Below are 19,196 nucleotides of genomic sequence, written 5' to 3'. Positions count from 1 at the left end.
GTTCTGGCACGACTTTTCATGACGCCTACGTGGCGTCAAAGGTCGTGAAGGGGTTAAAGAGCTCAAAAACACATTCAATAAGTTTATTAACCCTTCATGTGCTTCACAGGAATGAAAGCAATCTAGATGGATAAAATAAGTTTTACTTTTTCCCACAAAAATGTTGCGTTATCCACAAGTTTTGCATTTTTACAAGGGTAACAGGGGCTTAATTTCTCCTGAGTATTCTGATGCCCCTCTATGTGGTTGAAAACTAATGTCCGAGCACATGGAAGGAGAACCATTTGACTTTTCAAGTTCAAAATCGGGTAGAATATATATCGGACGCCATGTCGCGTTTGCAGAGTTCCCAATGTGCCTAAACGGTGGAAACCCCCCACAAGTGACCCTATTTTGAACCCCCCCCCCTTTGGAATTTATCTAGAGGTGTGGTGACCACCTGGAACCCGAAGATCCTTCACCGAATTTTATTAAGTTGAGGCGTGAAAATAGAAAATCACATTTTTCCAACAATGTTACTTTTTTGCCAAATTATTCATTTTCACTAGGGTATAAAACAAATGTTTGGGCACATAGCAGGGCTCGGAAGAGAAGGAGCGTTATTTTACTCTGCGAGCTCAGATTTTGCAGGAATAGGCTGCAGGCACCATGTCGCATTTGAAGGGCCTCTGTAGTGCCAAAACAGCAGAAACCATCCAAATGTGACCCCATTTTCAAAAGTACATCTCTTGAGGAATTCGTCTAGAGGTGTAGTAAGTATTTTAAACCCACAGATGATTCACAGAATTGTGTAATGCAGATTTTTACTTGGACACCCACTATATTTATGTTAACAGGTGACAGACCTGAGTGGGGACTTTTTTTTTTTTGTAGGTTAAGTTGAAGCTTTTATTGATGGCATTTTGCGTTAGAGAAAATTTTGTATCAGTTCACATTTATCCTGTGCTGTACACTGAGCATTTACATCAGGGTTTCCATCTAAATATCTGAAACACTTGATTTAGATGAAACTCCCGATGGAGCCATACACTGAGGCAGGCCTAGTTACTGCAGACTCTTTTTAGCCTTTATTTAGTGGTGTCTGACTTTTTAGATTTGCACAACACTGTGGCCAACTGTGCTTTTATGCATGCCTAAAAAGATGAATGCCACCGGATCATAGGCCAGACAGCGCCCAAAGTTTCTCCAAATGCCTCATTATAGGGAATGTTCTGTCTGGGGTTCCATCTGAATCACATATTTCAGAGATTTACACAGATAACCTGGTATAAGCGCTCAGCCTAGAGTGCAGGATAAATGTGAGCCGAGCCTTACTGCGTTCTTTGGGAGGAAGAATAAACAAATCAACAGCAGGTGAAGACTTGGTTTTATTTCCTTTTTACATAGTTGCTTGTGCGGTATAAGCGATTAGATGATTTTATTGTTTGGGTCGGTTAAATTACAGCGATATGCGTTTTATATTTTTTTTATGTTTGGCTGCTATCACACACTACAAAAACAAAAAAGTGTTTTTCCATATGATTGCTTGTTTCTTACGGGATGATAAATATTAAATTACAAAACACTAATTAAATAAGAGGGTTGAGAGCATATTAGTATCAAGCTCTCCCCACTATAATACAAAGTTTTGAGTCAAGTGGAGTACTCCAAATATATTAACCACAGCCAGGAGAGAAAACTGAGTAACAACAAGCCACAATATGGATAAAAATTACAAAATCTTTATTGCAGAATTAGAATAAAAGCAGATGAAGCAAAATCACGGAATCCATATAAACATAATACATATAAATGGAGGAAACATGGAAGTAGGTAGGGGGTGGATGAAAAAGGTCAAGACCTAAATGGACCAGGGAAAGCTGGGTAGAAAAGATATCTTAAATGTGCCAGGGCAGTGTTAGTCATTAGAAAAATAAATATATTGTGCCCATATAGTGTGGCCATAGCAGAGGTATATCGCCCATAAAGAAACCTATCCATAATAGGTCCAGATCGTAGCAGTCCCCCAGGTGGCCGCTGACGCGCGTTTTGCGTGTTCGGCATTTTTTGGAGACGCGCGTCAGGGGCTACCTGGGGGCGCTGCTACGGTCTGGACCTATTATGGGTAAGCTTCTTAATGAGCGATATACCTTTGCTGTGGCCATATTATATGGGCACAGTGTATTTATTTTGCTAGTGACTACTATCTAACACTGCCCTGGCACATTTAAGATATCTTTATTCGGTCGTCCATGACAGCACCACCTGAGAGAGGGGATCCGCCCTTTAGGAACAGGAAACCTACAGATACAAAAAGGGTGGCACCTCTCCCACGCATCAGTTGGTTTCCTGTTCCTAGAGGACAGGACTCTCTACAGATCGTCCGTCAGGATCATCATGGAATACCCAGGCCGGCTGACTGACCCAGGTAGCGAGGGGGTCTCCTACCTCGGTCAGTGCGGGGTCCCTGGAAGCGCCACGGTGGGGCCGGGTAGGTCACCACGGCAGTGGACGAAGCAGGTGGAGCAAGGGTCCGGTGGATGCCGTCTCCAGAGCCAGCACCTGGTAGGTATGCCCCGGTGCGCTTCCCCAGGCCCGGTCCTCCGGGTCAGTGCTGTCTCCTGGCCGGGCTCATGGCGGCGGGCGCGGGGGGTGCTGGCACTCCGGGCGGGCCTGCGCGGCTCCTTCGCGCGCGCTCCCGCAGGGCTCTGTGAGCGGCGGAAGTGACGCGGCGGAAGGGGCGGAGCGATAGCGCCGATACCGGAAGTCGGGTGCCGGCGGCCTCCGGCGCGCGCCGCGGGTGCATGCCGGTCCGGGGGTCGCGCGGCGACCCGGCGAAGGCGAGGGGGGCCGGAGCATGGGGGAGGGAACGCAAATGCCGGGGGGTGGTGCTAGGACAGTATGCCTGCTGACCCGGACAGGAGGCCATATAAGGCAGATGGGGACGCCGCTGGGGTGCTTCTGAAGGCCCCAGCAATGGAGACGTCGGAAGCCCCCTTAGTCCAGCAGGACGAGGCGCAGGAACACCCGCAGAAACAGGCGAGTGGCCAGCAGAAGAGACAGAAACGAACCAGCGACCAGAGCCGCGAAAGTTCCTCCAGAAAGGACCCCCCTGCCTCCCTCCGTGATCCGGTACCTGCCTCATCTGCATGGGTAAGAGATCTCCGTGAATGTACCCTGATGCAGTGTTCCTTTATGTTTTTTTTCAGGGGAAGAAGGTTACGGGAAAACAGAAACACAGGGAATGTGCCCTCTGTAGTTCCCCCCTACCAGATGGCCACCCTAAAAAATTATGCCAGCCATGCATACGGCAGACGGTAGGAGTTAAGGACAGGGAGTCCAGGGGTAGATTGTCAGGCCCTTATACTCTCCCCTGTTTATGCAGGTAGCGGAAGAGACACCTGACTTCACTTCAAACCTGAGAGACATGATCAGGGCAGAAATGAAAGCTTTACCTCAAAGAGAACCTTCTAGGAGAAGAGAGGCTAGTGGTTTAGGCTCGGAGGCCTCAGTCGCCCCTGGGAAGGGGGACAATTCCTCGGACTCCTCGGCCTCCTCGTCGTCTTCCTCGGATGAAGACTCTAGCCGGTTCTGCTTCCCCTTAGACCAGATGGACAAATTAGTGAAAGCTATACGGTCCACCATGGGGGTAGCGGACAAAAAACAGGAGCTCTCAGCACAGGACATTATGTTCGGGGGGTTGGACCCCAAAAAGCGTAAAGCCTTTCCATTAAACGAAAAGGTTCAGAGCCTAATTGATAGAGAATGGAAGAGACCGGAAAAAAGGGGCTCCATGCCACCAGCCTTTAAGCGGAGATACCCCTTCGAGGACCCGGTAGTAAATAGATGGGATAAAGCCCCGAAACTAGATGCTGCAGTAGCCAAAGCATCTAAAAAATCCGCCATACCATTTGACGATATGGCCTCCCTGAAAGATCCGTTAGATAAGAAAGCGGATTCTTTCCTTAAAGGGACATGGGAGATGTCAGCAGGCGCGTTAAGACCAGCGGTAGCTGCCACCTGTACAGCCAGATCCATGATGGTCTGGCTAGATCAGCTAGATTCCGAACTAAGAGATGAAGCTTCAAGATCATCTATTCGGAAAAATTTACCCATCATTCAGAATGCCGCAGCGTTTTTAGCCGATGCTTCTGCAGACTCTGCAAGAATGGCGGCAAAAGCCGCAGGTCTGTCTAATGCAGCGCGAAGAGCGCTCTGGTTAAAATGCTGGCCAGGAGATATTCAAACCCGGTCCCGTCTCTGTTCCATTCCCTGCGAGGGGGAGTACCTATTCGGTCCCGTCTTGGACGAATTGTTGGAGAAAGCTGGAGATGACAAAAAGAAATTTCCCAGTCTCCCGAACCCCTCGTACAGACGTCCCTTCGCCAGGAAAGGGGTTTTCCGGAGAAGGCCGTCCAGAGATCAGGGCAGATGGGATGATAAAAAAAGGAAAGGTACAGGATTCATGTTTGGGGGAGGGCGCCAGGAAGGTCCAGCTCGGGACACGAAAAAGCCACCCCAATGACTAGTGGCCCCGGTAGGAGGGAGACTAGCTGCCTTCTACCCATCCTGGTCTCTGATCTCCAATAGCAGCTGGATATTGGGGATAATAGCCGTGGGACTACGACTAGAGTTTTCTAGGGTTCCCCTTGATCAATTTAAAATCACCCCACTCAGGTCATCTGCGGCAGAACAAGCTGCCCTGGAAGCCGAGGTTCATATCCTGTGCGCTAAGAAAGTCCTGATAGAGGTTCCAGAGGAAGAATGGGGGAAGGGATTCTAATCCCCTCTGTTCCTGGTCCGCAAACCGGACAGCTCCTTTAGGACAATAATTAACCTTAAAGCCCTCAACAAATTTTTGGTCATACGTCCCTTTAAGATGGAAACGATTAAATCTGCAATAAAATTGCTGTTCCAAAATTGCTTCATGGTGGTGTTAGATTTAAAAGACGCATACTACCATATACCCATCCATGCAGGCCATCAGCGGTTCCTCAGAGTGGCGGTTCATTTGGATGGGTCAATTCGACATTTCCAATATGCGGCCCTCCCTTTTGGAGTGGCAGTCGCTCCCCGAGTGTTTACTAAGGTGATAGCGGAGGTCATGGCCCATCTACGTGAATCAAACATTCTGGTGATCCCCTACCTGGACGATTTTCTTATTGTAGGTAAAACGGCGAACCATTGTTTACAACAGCTACAAAAGGCAATGTCTGCCCTAGAACGGTTAGGATGGTTGCTGAACGTCAAAAAGTCCCGGTTGCAGCCAATGAAAGTCCAGCAATTTTTGGGCCTAACCCTGGATTCTGAAAAACAGGAATGCCGTCTGCCTCCGGACAAGCTTGTTCGCCTCCATTATCAGATCCTGAACGCCTCCAATAACCCCACCATGTCCCTCAGAAAGGCCATGTCCCTTCTAGGCTCTCTCTCGGCCTGTATCCCGGCAGTCCAGTGGGCCCAGTTTCATGCAAGGAAACTACAGAGCGAGGTCTTATTACATCAAAAAGTCCTTGGAGGTTACTTGGAGGGTCAGCTAACCTTATCCCGTAACACAAGGGAGTCCCTAGAGTGGTGGTTACACAAGGATAACTTATTAAAAGGGGTGCCCTGGGAGTATAACGTAACCCGCATAGTCACCACGGATGCTAGTCCTTACGGTTGGGGAGCTCATATGGGTGAAATTTTAGTCCAGGACCGATGGCAACATCATCAGTTAGGAATGTCATCTAACCTAAAAGAATTAACGGCAGTAGAACAGGCGGCTAAAAAGCTCCTTGTGTATCTACAGGGCCATCATGTGCGAGTGTTCTCCGACAATCAGGTCACCGTGGCATACATCAATCGCCAAGGCGGGACTCGTTCCAGACCCCTGATGTTGGTAGCAGAACGGTTGTTCCATCTAGCAGAACAATACTTCCTATCTTTAACAGCATTGCATATAAAAGGGAAAGACAACATCACGGCAGACTTTTTAAGCCGCAATCGGCTAAAGCAAGGGGAATGGTCTTTAAACACCTCCATATTCAAACTGATTGTTCAAAAGTGGGGATATCCAGAGGTAGACCTATTCGCCACCAGAGACAACACTCAATTGGAACAATTCTGCTCCCTGAATCCCAGAGAAAATCCTCTGGCGGTAGATGCCTTCCTGATAAACTGGGACTTCAAACTAGCCTACGCCTTCCCTCCCCTATCTCTTCTACCCCTAGTGATGAGGAAAATCAGGAAAGACAGAGCAAGGGTGATAGTTATCGCTCCGTTTTGGCCCAGGAGAGCATGGTTCTCATGCCTCAGGACCATGTCGGTGTCCGATCCTTGGGTTCTGCCGGACATCCCGGATCTCCTGTCCCAGGGCCCAGTCTTCCATCCTCAGGTGGCTGGCCTTCATCTGACGGCGTGGAGTTTGAACGGTCATTATTAGAAGAAAAGGGTTTCTCCACAGACCTAATTAACACCCTTCTAAAAAGTAGGAAAATCATTACCACAAAAATTTACGTCAGGATTTGGAAAAAATTCCTTCAAAACTCAGAACTAATCGCTGGGGATTCAGCACCTATAATGCAGATATTAGAGTTCCTACAAAAAGGTCTAGACATGGGACTCTCTACCAGTACCCTTAAAGTACAAGTGTCAGCCTTGGGGGCTCTGTTTAGCTGCAACATTGCTGGTAATTATTGGATAAGCAGATTCATTAAGGCAGCAGGTAGATCCAGGCCAATAATGAAGGATAGGTTTATGCCGTGGGACTTGAACCTAGTCCTCACTGCTATGACAGAGACTCCATTCGAACCTATCTCGTCGGCTTCCCTAAAAATCCTGTCCCTCAAGGTAGCTTTCCTGGTAGCTCTGACATCAGCTCGCAGAATAAGCAATATTCAGGCCTTATCTAGGTGTCCTCCTTATTTACAGTTTAAAGAGGATAGGGTAATACTCAGACCTGATCCAGCGTACTTGCCAAAGGTAGTTTCTAGTTTCCATAGGACGCAGGAGATAGTTCTGCCATCCTTCCTCCCTAATCCAACTAATGAGAAGGAAAGGAAACTACACACCCTGGATGTCAGGAGAGGCCTCATAGAATATCTGTCAGTCACTGATCCCTGGAAGAAAGATAATGCCCTATTTATCTCTCATCAAGGCCCCAGAAAAGGTTGTAGAGCATCAAAAAATACACTAGCCAGATGGATTAGAGAGGCGATTGCAATAACATACACATCAAAGGGCAGGTCGCCACCCGGAAAGCTGAGGGCGCATTCCACCAGGGCAATGGCAACCTCATGGGCCGAAAGATCAGAAGTCTCCATCGACCAGATATGTAAGGCGGCTACTTGGTCCTCTCCGAGCACCTTTTATAGTCATTATAGGCTAGACCTAGGTGCTTCCACAGACCTCTCTTTTGGTATAAGGGTGCTGCAGGCTGTAGTCCCTCCCTAAAACTGATATTACTCTCTGTAAATCTCTCAGGTGGTGCTGTCATGGACGACCGAATAAAGTCTTAGTTACTCACCGGTTAACGGTATTTTTCGGAGTCCATGACAGCACCCGTATATTCCCTCCCTTTAGTTTAATTGGGGTGTGCACGTCTTTTTTCTTGTATATACTCACTGGTGATTAAAGTTATAATTGTAAAGAATACTGTACATAAATCATGCATTAACCTTGGAAGTCCTCTTGTGCTCTGTAATCCAACTGATGCGTGGGAGAGGTGCCACCCTTTTTGTATCTGTAGGTTTCCTGTTCCTAAAGGGCGGATCCCCTCTCTCTCAGGTGGTGCTGTCATGGACTCCGAAAAATACTGTTAACCGGTGAGTAACTAAGACTTTTCTACCCAGCTTTCCCTGGTCCATTTATTTCTTGACCTTTTCCATCCACCCCTTACCTATCTTCATGTTTCCTCCATTTATATGTATTATGTTTATATGGATTGTGTGATTTTTCCTTGATCTGCTTTTATTCTAATTCTGCAATAGATTTTGTAATTTTTATCAATATTGTGGCTTGTTGGCACTCCGTTTTTTCTCCTGGTTGTGGTTCTTGCAGGATGAGTAGACATTTTTATTGGTACCATTTTTAGGCACACAACATTTTTTGATCACTTTTTATTCAGATTTTTGGGAGACTGAATAAAAAATGGCAATTCAGGAATTGTTTATTGGGGGTTTTATGCTGTTCCGCATGTGGTACAAGTGATAAGACAGATTTATTCTTTGGGTCCGTACGATTACAACGATGCCACATTCATATCGGCTTTTTATGTTTTGTACAATAAAATCTATTTTTTAAAAAACGAATTGTTTTTGCATCGCTATATTCTGAGAGCTATAGGTCTTATATTTCTCTGATGGAGCCGTCTGGATGCTTGTTTTTTGCTGGACAAAATTACATTGTCAGCGATACCATGTTTATTTACATTTGTTTTTTTAGCGCATTTTATTACACTTTTTGTTTGTCGTTATGATGAAAAAGTTTTTTGCCTTTTTTATGGTGTTCACTGAAGGGGTTAACTTGTGTGACAATTTTATAGATTGGTTAGTTCTAAACACGGTAATATCAAACATGTACTTTTTTGTTATAATATAAATATGAATTTATTGGTATAATATATTTTTTTTTCAATATTACCGTATGTGATTTTACTTTTTTTTTTTTTTTTTTTTTTAATAATTGAGCATCCAATAGCGATCGTGCCAATTACAGCTCCTGTACCCCACACCATCGCCATGACGTACCCACACGTCAAAGGACAGGAACTGCTTCCCGACCATGACGTATGGGTGCATCGAAGGTTGTGAAGGGGTTAAAATGTGCTCCAGTTGGGGTGGAATACATATCTGTTTCAATATATGGTACTTTGTGGCGCACATGTTCAAGATTCTGACTAGCCGCAGAAGTTCACGCCTCTTTCAGAAAAGTTCTTCTAAAAGTAGGCAAGGCTGGAGTAAAAGTTGTGTGTCATTTGAAGTAGTTTCACTTCACAAAATTGACGTAAACAACCATAATTGATGAATAGCTTGATCTGACAAATGTGGACATTTTAATGTAATTCTATGCATTCATTTGTATGAATTCCCAGTCGGCACCATATTCATGTATGCATAGATTAATACAATTTGTTCTTTGCACACAGGAGTATGAGCATCAATCCAGCGCTGAAGCAAGGTTTGTGAAAGAATTGGACCAGTGTGAAATGATCCTCCAGGCTCTTGAGTATGAAGAGATTGAAAAGAGACCGGGAAGACTTCAAGATTTCTATGACTCAACTGCAGGTACTGAATATATAGCCCGTGGCTTCAGTTTTTGACAGGTTTATAGAATGAAGGCTTCTATGGAACAGTCTTTTGTTTTCATTTATAGTTCCCCTAAACAGGCACGGCGTAAACAACTCAAATTACATTGCATGCAAACATTTTCTTGGCATTCTGTCTAAGGGTTTGTATGCCCGGGATCCACTTAAAAAAGTGCCATGTAAAATGACACTATTGTGCGCATTTTCCATCTTATGTCACTTCATTTAAGTGCCTCAAGTTTTCTGAACAGGTTAAAAGAAGTGACATGCTCATTCTTTGGGCTGCTTCCGCTAGAAAGTTGCCTGCTCTCTATACATAAAGGTATAGACAGAAAGCTGCCGCAGGCAAGATCAGCGGCAAGGTCGCTTAAGAGAATGACTGCCAGCGTTTTCCTGAAGTGGCTTTGCCTGGGAAAACTTGGCGCCTGTTCTGGCATCTAAATGACGACACTCTGAGAACATACCCAAATAGCCCTTATTTTTAAACCAACTGAACAACATGCCGCTTCACCTAATTACCTTCTTGATATACCTTATTTATGCCATATAGAGGGATGTACAAAGAACTGCTTTTGTTCTGCTCAACTCCTCCATTTTATTTTAATGGCTGCCGGTTCATTTTATCGCAGTGGCAGTGTGTTACCTCTTTCCCTGGTGATATTTGATCACTGTTTTAGACAGACCTCCTAAACACCGCACTCTGTAATTAGAACAAGGTGATGGAGCAACCTCTTTCATTTGCTAATTATATTCCCCCTTTTCCAATTATATGAACACACTTCATCTTAATATTTCATACAATTCTGCTTTTAACTGTGTTCACATTACATTTCTTTTTATGCTAATGCACATTAAATCAATTGTTTTCTCTTATTTTTTAGGAAAATTTAAACATCCAGAAATTGTTCAGTTGGTTTCTGCAATTTATGAAGAAAGAGAATCCAAAATAGCCTCACAGGGAAGTCATACTCCGCCGTAAAAGTTTTTGTCCAAAAATAAAATTATTTATCGTTCTTTTATACTGATGTGTCTGCATTTTGTTTTTGGAAGCTTAGTTTGAAGTATGAAAAACTGGTGTCGTATGTGATTTTGTTGCAAAAGAAACATTTTAGACATTTGATCTTGCCATTTTAGTATCCTATAGCTTGTCCCTAGGGATGTGCAAATGTGCTCGATGACACTGATATTTCTTGAGTAACTAGATGCCTGGATATGCTTGGCACTCAACGAGCATTGGCTGGTGCTCTGATTTCAACATAGAATTACTAACCGGCATGTTTAGTGCCTATTACTCAGCGAATAAGCATGCAGAGATTGCCTGCCAGTCATAGAAATGTCGTAGCCATCTGGGTAGTGGCATTATTGTGATTGGCTGGCCGTGTGACATCTTCAGGGGTATAAAATACTGGCGCTGCCACATTTGGCTCACTGATGCCATTGCACAGCTCAGGAACAGTTCTGATTGGTGGGAAAAAGAAGTTATTCAGGCCTTTGTGTGCACAATTTAACTAATCAGAGTCCTCTAGTGTTGATACTGGTGCTCACACTGAACCATCATCTAAGGGCTAATCCGGTGCTTTGAGGTTTATATCAAATACATTCTGCATTTAGCCTAGAGAGGGACAGTTGTAGGATCAGGGAGAGTGGCAGAATACAGCCTCTATGTAGGGCTTTGAAGTCTGTTGCTAAATATACAGCTCTGGCAAAAATTAAGAGACCACTGCACAGTTTTATGAAAATCGGCTTCTCTACATGTCTGACAGCCATTCAATTCCAGTGTCAGTTGAATTCCAAACAAAGTACACCTCATTCTAAGTAATGTGCTTCTAAATAGGTGATCACCTGAACCAAATCTTATTTAACGAAGGAACGTATAAAAAACCCCTGCTTTGGTATTCACAATCCTCTTGCAATAGGACAAGCTGGATGGCAAAACAATTGCTAGTAATATCCCAAAAGTAATAGGAATGAAAAAATAACTTTTAACCATGCCAAAGGAGTTGAAAAGAAAAGTCTTGAGCGAGGAAAAGGGCTAAATTCTGGCCTTACTAGCAGAGGGATACAGTGAGCGTCATGTTGCCTCCATCCTTAAAATTTCTAAGACGGCAGTCCATTATAAAAAGGTCAAGCAGCAGACATTGACGACAACAAAGCTACAAACCGGCAGAGGGCGAAAACGACTGCATTTACCAGGATGAAGGTCATCTTATTCGAATGTCACTCAGAAACCTCAGGATGACATCAAGTGACCTACAAAAGGAATGGCAAATGGCTGATGGGGTGAAGTGCATGGCAAGAACAGTTCGTAACAGGCTCCTGGAGGCAGGGCTCAAGTCATGTAAAGCTAGAAAAAAGCCTTTCATCAATGAGAAGCAAAGGAGAACCAGGCTGAAGTTTGCAAAAGACCATAATGATTAGACCAGAGAAGACTGGAGTAAGGTAATCTTCTCTGATGAGACTAATTTTCAGCTTTGCCCAGCATTTGGTCATCTAATGGTTAGAAGGAGACCTGGAGAAGCGTACAAGCCACAGTGTCTTGCACCCTCTGTGAAATTTGGTGGAAGATCAGTGATGATCTGGGAATGCCTTAGCAAGGCTGGAATTGGGCAGGTTAATCTTTGCAAAGGACGTATGAATCAAGCCGTATACAAGGTTATCCTGGAAAAACAGTTGATTTCTTCTGCTCAGGCATTTTTTTCCAGCAGGACAATGCGCCATGCTACACAGCTAGGTTAATCAATGTGTGGGTGAAGGACCACCACATCAAATCTCTGTCATGGCCAACCCAATCTCCAGACCAGAACCCCATTGAAAAACTTTTGAATGTAATCAAGAGGAAGATGGAATAGTCATTGTAGTCACAAGCCATCAAACAAAGAATTGCTTAAATTTTTGTAACATGAGTGGCATACGGTCACCCAAAAGCAGTGTGAAAGACTTGTGGAAAGCATGGCAAGACGCATGAAAGCTGTGATTAAAAATCATGGTTATTTCCACAAAATAATGATTTCTGAACTCTTCCTGAGTTAAAACCTTAGTGTTGTTGTTTCTAAATGATTATGAACTTGTTTTCTTAGCATTATTTGAGGTCTGCAAGCACTGCATTTTTTTATTTTGACCATTTCTCATTTTCTGAGAATAAATACAAAATTTAGTGCTTGGAAATTTGAAGGCATGTCAGTAGTTCATATAATAAAAGAGCAATTTACATTTTACTCAAAAATATACCTATAAAGAGAAAAATCAGACAAACTGAATTTTGCAGTGGTTTCTTAATTTTGCCAGAGCTGTATAGCTGCTATACGTGACCACATTCTTTTTTAGGGGGGGAGGGGGAGGAAAAAATGTACTATATAGTCATCTACAGTTTAATTGGTTAATGTTACATTACTGTGATATATAAAACTCCAAAAAATAGTTCTAAAAATTTTTGTGAATTCAATTGGTCACTGATAGTGTTATTTTACGGTGGTAAATAAAAGTCCCAAAAAAGTTTTCTATATTGTTAGTCATCCATATGTGCTCTGTGTAAAATTACGGTGGTTTTAAATTTTTAAAAGTCATGGCATGCTACAATTGACCACATTTTTGGGTAATTGCAAAAAATTAGTTTCAGTTAATAAAGGAAACTTTGTTTCTAGAGACCTAGCAATTAGAAAATGCGTAAGACCCAAGAGGACGTGTAAGTGTTGTTGGTCGGGCAGGTGCTATTATGCCTGTTGCTGGAGCAGAAGAAACACACCCATCCACTACGCATAGCTTCCTGTTGCACTTTGCAGGGAGACACAGGTGGTTTGGTTGCATATCAGATAATGCTTCCAGCATGCTTGTCAGCACCACCCAGTCTTCCACACTGTTCCATCTCACCAGCCAATAGTCTGGATCACTTAATCCTCACCCTAATCCTGCCTCCTCCCAATATGTTAAGTCTGAGGAGAACAGTGATCCCACATTGACACTTCAAAGAGCTCTTTACAACATAAGACTGTGAGCCCTCGTGGGTAGGGTCCTCTCTCCTTCTGTACTTGTGTGTCCCTTGTCTTACACATGTTTATTGTACTTGTCTATATTTCCCCTTTTCACATGTAAAGCGCCATGGAATAAATGGCGCTATATATATGTATAATTTATTGATTGTGGCCTCTCACCCTGCATGTTCCAAGAGAGACAGGAGGAGATGCTGTGTAGCGATGCACAAAACTTTAGAGCCGCTACTGTCACGAGCATTACGGTGGGGAATGGAAATTTGTCTAAGCAGGTAGATGATGATGAGACACTGTGACTAAACAAGAACCTGACTTATTGGCAACTAACTCCAGGACACTTGTGAATTTCTTTGTTAGAGTTAGGTGTTCCCCAGTATGAGACTTTTTTAAAGAGTGTTCTGACACAAAAATGGTCATTTGCAACCAGTGTAATGCCAAGATCGGTAGGGGTCTGACCACTAAGAACCTAACCACCAGCATGATCAGGCACATGTCATCTAAACACCTGACTTGGTGGGCCATATGCATGGGTTTATGATTGGCAGCAGCAGGTGTCACCACTGCCTCTTCCCCTGTGCTAGCTGCTTCCCAATCTTCTGTCTATAGCAGTGGTGCAGACAGCTACCGCCCTACACATTCTGAGGCATCATAATCACACTTCCTCCAAAAACGTCCCACTTGTTCAGCTGTTCCTACCCCAAGCCTTGGAATGAAAAAGAAAGTTCCTAGCAACCCACAGGCCCAAACGCTACACGGGCACATTTCTAGGTTGCTTGCCATGGAAATGCCATTAAGGCTTATAGAGACGGAGGATTTCTGCTGACTCATTGTGGCCTCCGACCCTCGGTACTCTGTGCCCAGCCTCCACTATTTCTCTTGCTGTGGCATACCCTCCTTGTACCAGCACGTGTATAGGACCTTCAAACGTGCCTTTACCAACCCAGTTGCTGGGAATGTACACTTATCGATCGACACGTGGACAAGTGCTTGTGGCCAGAGACACTACATTTCAATGACCGCACGCTGGGTCAACATTGTGTAGGCTGTGGACGAGTCCTACCCCGTCACAGCACATGTGCTACCGATGTCGCAGATTGCTGGGCCTACTTCTATCACGGTTTCTTCCAACTCCTACACCAGTTCCTTGCTCCTCCTCTATCTCCAATTTGGTATCTAAGAGCATGTTGTCCACATCAGCTGGAAGCTCTGCAGCACTGCCTCAGCTAAGCAACAACATGCTCTGCTGAAGCTTATTTGTCTAGGAGACAAACTGCACACCACGGAAGAGTTATTAACAGGCATAACAGACCAGATAGCTATGTGGCTTTTGCCATAGAACCTCCAACCAAGTATGGTTGTGTGCGATAATAGCCATAACCAGGTCATGGCTGTGAAGCTTGGCAAGCTTACACATGTACAATGCTTAACCCACATGCTAAACTTGGTTCAGATTTGCCAGCGGTTCTGGTCGAGGCACACCACATCCGCATCCATTTCCGCAAGTCTGCTACAGCTGTCGCCACATGCAAGTGTCAGCTCAGCGACTGGTGTCCGACGTCACTACGAATTGGAACTCCACATTGCGCATGCTGCCAACGCTTTGTGAGCAACAGAGGCCAGTTGTCAAATACCAGCTCCAAAACGCCCTTCAGTGTTCTGGGCAGTCTCTGCACATAACTGAAGACTGACATTTGTGCGGTTGTGAACCCATTTACTTTTTAGTTCATGTCCTGCTCACCAATAGGTTTTTCTGTTTGCAACATTGTATCAGTGGAGGAAAGAAAGATCAAACGGTAGGTAGTCCATGGCAAAAGAAAGTGTGCTGCTCTTGTTTACTTCACACTAGAAACTCATGACGTAAACCCTGTCAGCTGTGTTTGCAGGACTAGGTCAATGAATGTGCAATCTTTGAATTTAAACAATGAATGTTTCTATTCACTTCTAGCATGCAGGGTCTGTTAACTCCTTCATGACCAGAGGTGCTTTCGTTTTTGCGTTTTAGTTTTTTGCTCCCCTTCTTCCCAGAGCCATAACTTTATTTTTCTGTCAATATTTCGCCATGTGAGGCCTTGTTTTTTGCGGACAAGTTGTACTTTTGAACACCATTGGTTTTACTATGTCGTGTACTAGAAAATGGGAAAAAAATTCCAAGTGCGTTGAAATTGCAAAAAAAACTGCAATCCCACACTTGTGTTTTCTGTTTTGCTTTTTTACTAGGTTCACTAAATGCTAAAACTGAACTGCCATTATGATTCTCCAGGTCATTACAAGTTCATAGACACCAAACATGTCTAGGTTCTTTTTTATCTAAGTGGTGAAAAAAATTACAAACTGAAAAAAAAAAAAAAAAATTGCGCCATTTTCTGTTACCAGTAGCATCTTCATTTCTCATGATCTCGGGTTGGGTGAGGGCTTATTTTATATTTTTAAAAACTTTTTTACTTTTGGCATGCTTCAATAGTCTCTATGGGAGAATAGAAGCTGCCATAACCCGATCGGTTCTGCTACATACAGGCAATGATCAGTTTGCCTGTATGTAGCTGAATTAATTACTTGCTATGAGCGCCAACCACTGTGCGGCGCTCACAGCAAGCCAGCAGTGACAACTATAGAGATCTCCAGGAGACCTCTGGTTGTCATGCCAACTCACCGGTGACCCGCGATCATGTGTCGGGAGTCACCAGTGGGCGGATTTCCGGCACAATTGCTGGAAGCGCATGTTAAATGCTGCTGTCGGCATTTCACCGGCATTTAACGGGATAATAGCCACAGGTGGATCGTGATTCCACCGAGGGCTATGCCAGGCACATGTCAGCTGTTCAAAACAGCTGACATGTCCCGGGAAAGATGTGGGCTCAACGTCGGAGCCCACATCAAAGGGAGGGTATTTACTAGAATAAGAAACTTCCAATTATGATGGTAAAGCATTGCATCTCTTCCATATAGATATTATTTATGTGGATTAATTACTTTGAGACTGCCCATAAACTTTAGGGTGTGTGCACACGCTGTGGGTTCTGCTGCGGATTCGCAGCGGATTTGGCCCTGCGGATCCGCAGCAGTTTCTGCTGCGCTGTACAGTACCGTTATAACCTATGGAAATCAAAAACCGCAGTGCAGATGGTGCAGATTTGCCGTGTTTTCTAAACCGCAGAAAGAATTGACATGTCAATTCTTTCTGCAGATTCCGCAGCGGTTTACCATCTCCTCCATTGTAGAAATTATAAACCACAGGCTAATCCGCAGATAAACCGCAGGTCTTTTGACTTGCGGATTTGACTGCGGATTTTGCTAAATCCGTGCGGATCAATCTGCAGCAGAATCTGCAGCGTGTGCACACACCCTTAAACTTAAGGGCAATTTGCATATAAATTTAAAATGACGTTTTAGAGATGGTAAGGTTGCAGGAAGCTGACGGTCACAGCCAGACTCCTCATACACAATGTAGAGATTGCTATATACACAATGCTGAATTAACAATATTTGTACTCTATAGAAAGCGATAACAGTGCTTTCTTCTCTTGACCCAGTAATCGTGATGACTGGTAAAATGTCAGTGCTGCTGTATCCTATTAGACCAAAATCCGCTCTGCAGTGTAGTTAAGAGGTGAGCTCAGGATAGAGGGCAAATTCAGCCATGTTAAAAATAGTGTTTAAATGCCCATAAATGACTTTTGATACAGGAAAGATGTATATCTTTGTACCGTGTTAGCCGCCAGTAGATAGAAAAATATTCAGAATTGAGAGTCCTCAGTGGTTGATACCTTTTAATGGCTAACTGAAAAGATGGTAACACATTGCAAGCTTTCGAGACTACTCAGGTCTCTTCATCAGGCATAGACTAATACAAAATCTGAAGTTTCGCATATTTATGCACAATACAGCACAGAAAAATGCAATAGATGAGACAAGTGACGTGAAGCAGAATTATGATTATGGGAGAGGGAGAAACATAGATATTGCTCCAGTTCATAGATAAGGAGTCCGGATGTTTTACTGTCCTCTGATTGGGGTCTCCTAATGTGTTGTGATGCCCACACAAGGTCTTAGGAGCAAATTCCTTAATTGATGTAAAAAGTCATAAATCCATGCGACACATTCATTCCAGCATTGAGAGTGTCAAAGGTCGTCATAAATTTATACTCAGACTCTTCTTTCTCTCTGAGATGTGAAGTTACCTTTCAATACCAGTAATTTCATATCCCTGGTCCACAACACCAGGGATATGAAATTACTGGTATTGAAAGGTAACTTCACATCTCAGAGAGAGAGAAGAGTCTGAGAGTATAAATTTATGATGACCTTTGACACTCTCAATGCTGGAATGAATGTCGCATGGATTTATGACTTTTTACATCAATTAAGGAATTTGCTCCTAAGACCTTGTGGGGGCATCGCAACACATTAGGAGACCCCAATCAGAGGACAATAAAACATCCGGACTCCTTATCTATGAACTGGAGCAATATTTGTTTCTCACCCATGACCGCACCACGGAGAGAGGGGGTCTGCCCTTCATGGACAGGAACCTACAGATAAAAGGGCGGTACCTCTCCTCCGCCTTCAGTTGGGTTCCTGTCCCTGACGGAGGCACCCACAGTACGGCGTACCTGCGTATCCAAGGAGCCGGGGCCGGCCTGTCCGGTAATTGGCAGCGGGGAGGCCCCTGTCGCTGCAGATGCGGTGCCCGAAGCCGCCACCGCTGGGGCCGATGCGGGCTGCCGGGTGAGTGGGGAGGAGAGACGCCGGAGTCGCCGCTCCGGAAAGGAGTTTGGGGCTCATCGGGACCCAGTGGAGCGGGGCAGCGCCATAGTAAAGAGTACCAAGATGGCCGCTGCCCCGGAAGTAGAGGAGTGACTTCTGGGTCCCGGAACCAGGCGCATGCGCAGGAAACGCGCTCCCCGACCAGCGCGATGCAGGATGGGAGCGGTGACGTCACGTGGGCGGCAACTTTAAAAAGGGTGAGGCGCAGAAACTCCTGGCTGGAGGAGATCCTAATAATGGAGGATAGCGACCAGCAACAGGAGCAGCATGCCAGGCAGCAGCTGAAGCAGCAGCACCACCACCACCGACAAAAGGAGCGAAACATAGAGGGCCGTTCCAGCAGTCACTCCACGCGGCGAAATACGTCAGTGGCAAGGAGCAAAACGCCACCAGGAGATCAGCCTATACAGGACCTGACTCCGTCTCCCGAACCGGTACCTGCAGCCGCGCACCTTTTTGGGGTAAGTGATCTTCGTGAATGTCACCCTTGTAATACAATTCCTCTCCCTTATTAGGGAAAGAAGAAGGCAAAAAAGAAAAGGGAATGTCCCACTTGCACTAGAGCCCTACCTGTATCATGGGAGAAAAAACTATGCGAGTACTGCACAAAAGAAATTGTTTGTCAGGAGACTCCGGATTTCGCATCTGACGTAAGGGCCGCAATTAAATCAGAGGTTCAGAGTGCCCTCGAATCCCTTAAACATAGGAATAAAACGAGGAAAAAAGACACGGTAGAAACCTCCCAGTCAGACTCTTCCACATCGGGAGAAATCTCGTCTAAATCCTCAGAATCCGGCTCCTCAGACGAGGAAACAGGAGGACGCCCTTGTTTTCCCCTAGAAGAGGTAGACAAACTAGTGAAAGCTGTAAGGTCTACTATGGGGGTATTGGACCCGAGGCCGGATAAAACAGTCCAAGACATAATGTTCGGTGGACTAGGCCAGAAAAAACGGAGAGTATTTCTGCTTAACGAAATTGTCAAGGGTCTAATCAAAAAAGAATGGGATAAGCCAGACAGGAAAAATACTACCGTCCCTTCCCTTAAAAGAAAATATCCCTTTGAGGAGGAGTCATCCACGTTTTGGTATAGAGCCCCGAAACTCGATGTAGCAGTCGCCAAGGCCTCAAAGAAATTCGCCCTTCCCTTTGAGGACATGTGCACCCTCAGGGACCCCCTAGATAAA

General features: G+C 44.7%; 2 protein-coding genes across 4 annotated transcripts in view; one reads left to right on the top strand and one right to left on the bottom strand.

Annotated features, from left to right (window-relative positions):
* HDDC2 (HD domain containing 2) overlaps window positions 1-10,283 on the top strand; it is a 101,732-nt gene extending 91,449 nt beyond the window's left edge. For all 3 annotated transcript variants that reach the window (XM_073575750.1, XM_073575752.1, XM_073575751.1), the window contains exons 5-6: window positions 9,104-9,242; window positions 10,144-10,283. In XM_073575750.1, coding sequence (XP_073431851.1) covers window positions 9,104-9,242; window positions 10,144-10,241 — 237 coding nt within the window. In that variant the 3' untranslated portion in view covers window positions 10,242-10,283. The remainder of the gene's footprint in view (window positions 1-9,103; window positions 9,243-10,143) is intronic.
* TPD52L1 (TPD52 like 1) overlaps window positions 1-19,196 on the bottom strand; it is a 295,522-nt gene that overhangs the window by 35,757 nt on the left and 240,569 nt on the right. The window lies entirely within an intron of this gene.

This window comes from Dendrobates tinctorius, unplaced genomic scaffold (genome assembly GCF_039654945.1).
Source record: "Dendrobates tinctorius isolate UK_male_01 unplaced genomic scaffold, ASM3965494v1 ptg000046l, whole genome shotgun sequence".
NCBI lineage: Eukaryota > Metazoa > Chordata > Amphibia > Anura > Dendrobatidae > Dendrobates > Dendrobates tinctorius.
The sequence above is the reverse complement of the archived record's forward strand: the minus strand, read 5'-3'. Positions and strand labels throughout refer to the sequence as shown.